Consider the following 8,137-nt stretch of genomic DNA (forward strand, 5'->3'; position numbering starts at 1 on the left):
TCACACTCAGCTGGGAGGACTCTGAAGTACTTGAGCGAAGGCTGGGAGGCTTTAAGCAAAGGTGTAAGGAGCACAGTGTACACACAGCGGTCTGTGTGGAGGGCCCACACCTAGAACCCAGAAACTGCAGATTCCAGAGTATGCGTCTAGAAGATGATGAAACTCCCCACCTCCGAACAGAAGAGCTTTGGATTGCTTCCCTTCACTAGCAAGAGCTCTCCCAAGGCTCTGGGAAGGTAGGGGATCATCAAGGCAGAGGCACACACAGCCCATAACCCAGAGGGGGACAGGAGAAAAGGGAGGAAGAGACAGCATTACTCCAGGTCTGAGTTTTATTCCAAATACTGATTTGACCACACAGATCATACACGTGGTGACCCAACTGTGTATAAACTATGAGTAAATATTTTTAAAAATTGAGAATGGAATTCTATCCTGGTATTAGCAGCTCTGTTGGGTAGAGCTAAAGGCCAGGACACAGATAGGAAGAAATTAATGGTAGTGTTAAGCACCTGTGCAGAGTCTGGAATGTAAAAAGGCTAAATAAACAAGGACCTGTGGTAGGAATTCAAGGAAGTTTCCTTCAAGCAAGGGTGGTCAGGCTCCCACTTCATGTAGGTCCAGCTCTCTGAGCAGGAAGAGCTGTGATTGGCAGGTCACATGTTTGTTTCCTTGAGACCACATGATGAAGGTGAAGGGAGACTGTCAGTTCTGAGGGGCCGGGTCTGTGCCTTGCTCATCTCTGCCTCCCTCACAAGGGGTGAAGGGAGATTCTGACTGAGTCTTCATGATCAACAGGGATAGGACAAGAGGAGGCAGGAGAAAAACACACAAGAGACTGTATGTTTTTAGAGACTGGGGACATACAGGGAAATCCTTGCAGACACTAGCCACATAGGCAAGAACAAATGTTCTGAACCACACACATATCATAAATTCAATCACTTTCTGTAATTTGAGGGTGGGAGGTTTAATCGTTATTAAGAAAAATGTGTATTTGAAAGAGCTAAATCAATCAGCCCTTGGGGGTTAAGTGAAACAGGAAGGAATACGTCAAGGCTGTATATTGTCCCCCTGCTTATTTAATTTCTATGCAGAGTACATACATCATGCAAAATGCCAGGCTGGATGAAGCACAAGCTGGAATCAAGATTGCAGGAAGAAATATCAGTAACCTCAGATATGCAGATAACACCACCCTTATGGCAGAAAGTGAAGAAGAACTAAAGAGCCGCTTGACGAAGGTGAAAGAAGAGACTGAAAAAGTTGCCTTAAAATTCAACATTCAAAAAATGAAGATCATGGCATCCGGTGCCCACTTCAAACAGATGAGAAAACAATGGAAACAGTGATGGACTTTATTTTCTTGGGCTCCAAAATCCCCGCGGCTGGTGACCACAGCCATGAAATTAAAAGACGCTTGCTCCTTGGAAGAAAAGCTATGACAAATCTAGACAGCATACAGAGACATTACTTTGCTGACAAAGGTGCGTACAATCAAAGGTATGATTGGTTCTTCCAGTAGTAATATACAGATGTGAGAGTTGGACCATAAAGAAGGCTGAGCGCCGAAGAATTAATGCTTTTAAATTGCAGTGCCGGAAAAGACTCTTCAGAGTCCCTTAGACTGCAAGGAGATCAAACCACTCAATCCTAAAGGAAATCAACCCTGAATATTCATTGGAAGGACTGATGCTGAAGCTGAAGCTCCAATACTTTGGCCACCTGATGAGAAGAGCTGACTTGATGGAAAAGACCCTGAGGCTGAGAAAGACTGAAGGCAGGAAGAGAAGGGGATGACAGAGGATGAGATGGTTGGATGGCATCACCGACTCAATGGACATGAGTTTGAGCAAACTCCGGGAGATACCGGACGACAGGAAACCTGGTGTGCTGCAGTCCATGGGTTCACAAAGAGTCAGACACGACTGAGGGACTGACCAAAACAGCCTCCCCTGGTGAGAACAGATGCTTTCACAGCCCTGCTGCTCTGCACATGCATGGCCTGTCCTGGCTTGCCAGAGGAAAGCAGCAGCCTGGCAGCAGTCACCTAGCGGTCATCAACAGGTGACTAAAGGGTCAGCAAAGGCCTTAAATGAGGGGCACAGCCAGCTGCCACCCATCGTGCCACCATACTGCAGCAGAAGGAAACGATGCTCATCTGTTTCTGAGGGAATGAATATGCCAAACACTGCCTGCAATTATGAATGGCTCTTATAACAGCAAGCTGACATCTGTGCTTGGTTTTTAAGATGCATCATCGCATGTTTATTAAACTACTGCTCCATCATATTTATTTGGCTACGAAACAACTCCCAGCCCATACTTCCAAAAGTGGTTTATTAAAAACTAAGCCTTGAACATGAATACTCAAAAGCACCCTCGAGAGTCAATAGTAATATGGCAGATAAAATGAAAGGGAATCAAAGCAGTAAGTCTTGATGGGGGCTGTGGCTGCCTTTCAACACTTTCTTTCACGTTCAGGCAGTTGGAGTGGGGAGGAGCACCATGGGTGTGCGGCGCTGGGTGCGGTGATAGCCACTCCAATCACCTAATTTCCTGTCTAAAATGTGGACATGGCGGCAGGGAAGGGAGGGTGTCCCACGGCCACCTAGCTCTACACAAAAGGCAGTGGAAAAAAAAAGGCCAAAGTTCAGTAATGCCGGGCACCAAGTTTCACCAAGAATGAAGCCTATGCCCCTAACGAACAGCCCCACGTTGATGCCCCATGTCAGAGCATCCATCCAGGACAGACTCTATTCTGCCCTGGCACCTGGCTGAGGCCTGGGTCAAGTCCTGTCCCTGCGCAGGAACAAGCCTCCGATCTAACTGGCCGCTAGTGGTCGCTAGGGGAACAGATGAGCTAGGTAAGCTGGAGAAATGCAGTCAGCCCTCAGACAGGCACCCAGCACAGGCACCCAGCCCCGCAGGCAGGTGGCTCTGGCAGAAAGATCTCTTCCAGCTCCCTCCCAAACCTCCAAGTGTCTCCACTGTTGCCCACCCGCACTCCATCTGGTCAATAAGCAATTACCCGTGGCCAATCCCACAGAAACAAGAACAAAGAGGAAGATTCACCGAGGAACCCACAAGATGTAGGAGGGATCCCAAACCACGCCCTCAGAAGAACAGAACAACTGAGGGATCGGGGCTGTTTGGGGCCAGAAAAAATGACACAGGGGCTGACTCTCTACCTTAAGATACCTAAGGGCGGGGGCCAAAGGAGCCCAAGTGACTCACTGACTACAAGGAAGTGAGTTTGGTTCCCAGCTCAGTGTGAGGATTTCCTCCAAGGCATCACCACCAGAGCAAGGGCCCCACCCCACTCAGGCCTCCTGCATGGGAGGGCAAGGCCTGGGGTTCGATACTCACCTGCTGACTTCTTGGACATTGTTGGCTCGAGCAGCTTCCATCAGGGCTGCATCTGAAGAGAGAGGGGGCACCAATCAGATCCCTAGCCAACCCTCAGAGCTTCCTGGAGGGCCCAGAAAGACAGTGGAAGGGAAGGCACTTCAGATACATGGGCTTTAACAAGTAAAAAGATGCCAAGATACACAAAGAGAAAGCTAGTCCTCCCCTGTCCATGTGAAAGCCTCTGTTAACAACCTGTCTTCCACATCTTTCCATTAGAGCCCAGACTCAGAACTCTCATCACACAGGTGATCCAAGGAATGTGTTAGTACCACGTGTGGCCAACAGTAAACGTGTGTGAACGCCTTCGCCCTTCATTAGCTATAAAGCTCTGCAGGTTTATGTAACTATCATACATTATTAATCATCCCCCTACCTTGCCCCACTTTCTCTTCCAACTTCAGTTTACCAGCCTAGTTTTGAATCTTGATGTTACAGGTCACAAACCTAGGAGGAGGACAGAATAGGGAGGAGCAGGCAGGGGTGTGGACCCCTCCGAGAGTGGAGAGACCCTTGAGCAGGAGCCAGGCTCCACCACAGCCCGTCCACTGTTCACCCTGTTCTGTGGCGGCCTTTCCCCCCTCAACGCCAGCTTCCCCAACTATAAAGCAGGGGCACTAATCCCTGCCCTGCAGCCTTACAAGGATGCTAAAGAAATAATGGTTGAAAAGCCTGCAGACATCCCAGTGCCAAACCCAACGAAGGGAGAGCCAAAGTAGAGGATTCCAATCCATCCCTTAGGAGTCACCAGGCCTGGTAGAAAGGCAATGGCAAGCTTGGCCTGGCCTGGGCAGCGTGTGGGCTGCTGGCACCACCTTGTGGCCATGAGGAAAAGCTGCCAACAGCAGAGGCACATTCTCTCTCCCAGGAGGCTGCAACACTGAGCTCAGCTGGTCCTGAGCTCCCACTGATGGGCACCAGACAGACTCAGACCCAGCCTTGTCTCAGGGAGCTCTCAATCCAGCCAAGAGAATCACCAAGTGAAAGAGAGGACGCACTGGGGCAGGGTGGAAGAGCAGACCTGGGTCTAGTCTTAACTCTGCCACTTACTTGCTGTATGACCTGGCTCACTCACCTAACCTCCTGTGTACAATACCCACCTTATCAGACATATGCAAACCAGTCCTGTGGTTCAGACCGATGCATAGGCCTCCATGCCACCTCCTGCTCTAGGCTCCAGGGCCAGGTCTTCCTCGGTTCCCCAGCTGCTCCCCCAGCATACACCTAGGCATGCTTGGGCAGCCCCCAGCTGGAAGGGGAACAAGCCTTCCTCAGATACTGCAGTATTCTCTCTCCCCTCACTCTTTAAAAAAAACAGTAGCTTCTGCAAGGTCCCAGAGGGAATGAGGAATGAACTGAGATTAGAACCGGGGTCCCCTGGCTCCTAAAGGGCAGTACTGATTATGCTGCACTGAGGGCCTTGGCTCACAACTCTCAAGTCAGGAGACAAGGGAACTGGCAAGTCAGAAGCGTTGGGACTGGTCATGGTTTGGTAAACGTCATATATTTTGGTAAAAAAAAAAACCCCAGTGTCTTTTGCTGGGGTTCATATGCCACAGAGTCCAATCTGGAGCCCCCCAAAAGCTCTGAGGCAAGACCTTGGACACTTTCTCCCCATCTGTCTAAACCTGCTGGACTTGGGACATTCCCTGCTCATCAATTTTCCATGGCTTTCCATCACCTAAAGAATTTCAAACCTTCCAAACCCTCATGCCTGATATCCAGACCCTACCCCATCTGCTCTCACCTCATTTGAAAGACTTCCTCTCCTCCAACCAGGCTGGACAAACTGCTAGCCTCTAAACGTACTATGCTGACCTGAGCTTTGTTCCTGGAAACATCTGCATAGAATACAAACCATCTTGTGGAACATTTACTAAGTACCTACACTAAATACCAGGGACTATGATGGACAATGCAAAAGTATTAAGGAAAGGAACTGGCATCAACCTGAAAATATCAAGACGCACTCCCTGCTCTCAAGGAGCTCACAGTATCACTCTCCTTTTCATCTCTTGCCTTATCCTTCAGAACTCAAATTCAAATTCCCCATCCTCAAGGAAGGTCTCCAATCATTCAGGAAGGCTTTCCTGACCATGCTGGCCTTCTGATCCCCCAAAACACACTGTCAGATGACTCACCAGATGCACAGGTCTAATGGCCCGCTGCTGCTGCTGCTGCTAAGTCGCTTCAGTCGTGTCTGACTCTGTGTGACCCCATAGATGGCAGCCCACCAGGCTCCCCCGTCCCTGGGATTCTCCAGGCAAGAACACTGGAGTGGGTTGCCATTTCCTTCTCCAATGCATGAAAGTGAAAGTGAAGTCGCTCAGTCGTATCTGACTCCTAACGACCCCATGGACTACAGCCTACCAGTCTCCTCCATCCATGGGATTTTCCAGGCAAGAGTACTGGAGTGGGTTGCCATTGCCTTCTCCGATAAAGGCCCGCACCGTCCCCTTAACTGGCATTGTGTTAAGTCAGGAGTTCCACATCAAGCTTTAAAGTAGGCGCACAGAGGGTATTCATACCTCTGTGGGTGTGGAAGTAACAGAATCATAGTGTGGCTAAGCTAGAAGAACCGTTAGGAGCTCTGTTTCAACACCCTCATTTTATAGATGAGGAAACAGGACCATGAGAAAGAGCAGAAGTCCAAAGTCATGTGGCAATTAAAGGTAGACCAAAACAAGACCCCAGGTGACCTTACTCCCTGCTGAGGCTCTTCCTATACAGCTGGCCACATCCTGCTGAATAAACAAATGAATATCAAGGGCGTCCCTCCTCTTGGTCCAAAGTCTCAGAGCTTGAGATGCATGGAATCTTGAAACACCATGCCTCACTCTTCTCTCTGAGGAAGAGCTGAGAACCTGAGTAGCTGGATTCATGTAGGCTAGAAGTCTAGCTCTCTGCCTGATCTCCCATTCCCTGCTAGGCTCCATGCACCTAGGGGTGATGCCAACCTGGGTCAGCCAGCCCCCGTGGTTGCTCTGGTTCTCTAGAGAGCCACCTCCCTGTATTCCTTGTCCTGCCAACTTCCCCACATAGCAAGATCACCTCATGCCTGAGACCAGGCACAGCAGAACCCTAGGAGTCTCCCTGATGAACACACCCACACTGCCGAACTTCAAAAGGAATCAGAATAACAGCACTGTAAGAGACCTGAGAAATCACCCTTCACCTGTGGGGAAACAATCTAGAGAGCAGAGCCAAAGTTGGCACTGAAACCAAGTCTCTTCCCTTCTTAGGCCATGGACCCCAAGGACTGTAGCGTGCCAGGCTCTTCTGTCCATGGAATTTTTCAGGCAAGAATACAGAAGCTGGTTGCCATTCTCTACTCCAGGGGATCTTCCCAGACCAGGGATCAAACCCACGTCTCTTGCATCTCCTGCATTGGCAGGTGGATTCTTTACCACTGCACCACATGGGAAGCCAAACAGGTTCCCTGGAGACCTCTTAAAGGAGGAACTGAACCAGGTAGAATGGTAGAGAAATAGGCCACATGCTAATTTCAGATGTTTCGTCCAATGCTCCCATTGTACAGATGGATAAGGTGATACTCCAAGAAGAGAGGCTGACCTTTAATAACTGTATTATTACAATACAATAGTTATTATTATGGGCTTCCTAGGTGGCGCCAGTGGTAAAGAACCCACCTGCCAATGCAGGAGACACAGAAGACGCAGGTTTGATCCCTGGGTAGGGAAGATCCCCTAGAGGAGGGCATGGCAACCCACTCCAGTAGTCTTGCATGGAGAATCCCATGGACAGAGGAGCCTGGCAGGCTACTGTCCACAGGGTCCCAAACAGTAGGACACGACTGAAGCGACTAGGCACGCATGCAATTATTATTCTAATACAGTAACAGTTGCATAATTTGAGAAATTACACAACTCGGAGGCACTGAACTCCTCAGCCAAATTATGTCTGGGTCCTACCAGGACTGAAGCTCTAGTGGTCTAAATCTATAAGCAACTCCCACCTTCCAACCACATGGACTCAGGACCCACCTCCCGCCTCTCACTTGCACAAAACCAGACTGTCCCGATAATCACCCTTGCTGGACGGGCTCTTGCTGTAACAATGAACCACCAGCGCCGTGGCCAGGGCCCACACGCCCAAGCCGGCTCTGCTGAGGACTCCATTCCAGCTGTCCTGCCCAGGGAGTGTGTCTTCGGGGCTAGGAAGACGTCCCCACGTGGCAGCTGCAAGGCAGGGGGTCTCGGTACGTCCTCTCTGGCGCCCTCCAGTGGCTGCCCCTCCTCCGGTGAGTAGGGCCGGCGACGTTCCATGGCGCCCCCCGACGGCCGCCCTCAGCCACTGAGGCTCCCCGCGACCCCCGGTGGTCACACTCTGGCCGGTGGCACTTTCGTGGCTCCGGAGCGATGGGGACCTAAGCAGCTGAAGAAGGAGCCGCGGCGCCGGCGCTGTTCTCTTCGACACCAGGGACCCCAGCATCGTGACAGCTGCTTCGATAACCCTCTGGTGCCGGCCCCTGTGCTGACCACTTCCAACATGGCTGCCGCGGCGCGTTCGAAGACGCCGCGGAGTGGAATTACGCACTACCTCACGGGAGTGGTAGTCCCTAACCGCAGACCTTGACGTAGCGGGGGGAGAAATAAACTACACTGCCCAGAAGGCTGTAGAACTTGCGTCATAATGACTGCAGACTTACAGCATCCTGGGGCGTATTGGGAAATGGAGTTTGGACATGGGGGCGTGGCAAGAAGGGAAA

General features: G+C 50.6%; 1 protein-coding gene across 2 annotated transcripts in view; it reads right to left on the reverse strand.

Annotated features, from left to right (window-relative positions):
* CLPB (caseinolytic mitochondrial matrix peptidase chaperone subunit B) overlaps nucleotides 1-7,919 on the reverse strand; it is a 142,252-nt gene extending 134,333 nt beyond the window's left edge. The window contains 2 exon segments of one of the 2 annotated variants that reach the window (NM_001015625.1): nucleotides 3,370-3,421; nucleotides 7,458-7,878. In NM_001015625.1, the coding sequence (NP_001015625.1) occupies nucleotides 3,370-3,421; nucleotides 7,458-7,860 (455 nt within the window). In that variant the 5' untranslated portion in view covers nucleotides 7,861-7,878. 2 annotated transcript variants of the gene reach the window in all.
* Nucleotides 7,920-8,137: the final 218 nt, after the last annotated feature.

Source organism: Bos taurus, chromosome 15, assembly GCF_002263795.3.
Source record: "Bos taurus isolate L1 Dominette 01449 registration number 42190680 breed Hereford chromosome 15, ARS-UCD2.0, whole genome shotgun sequence".
Lineage (NCBI taxonomy): Eukaryota > Metazoa > Chordata > Mammalia > Artiodactyla > Bovidae > Bos > Bos taurus.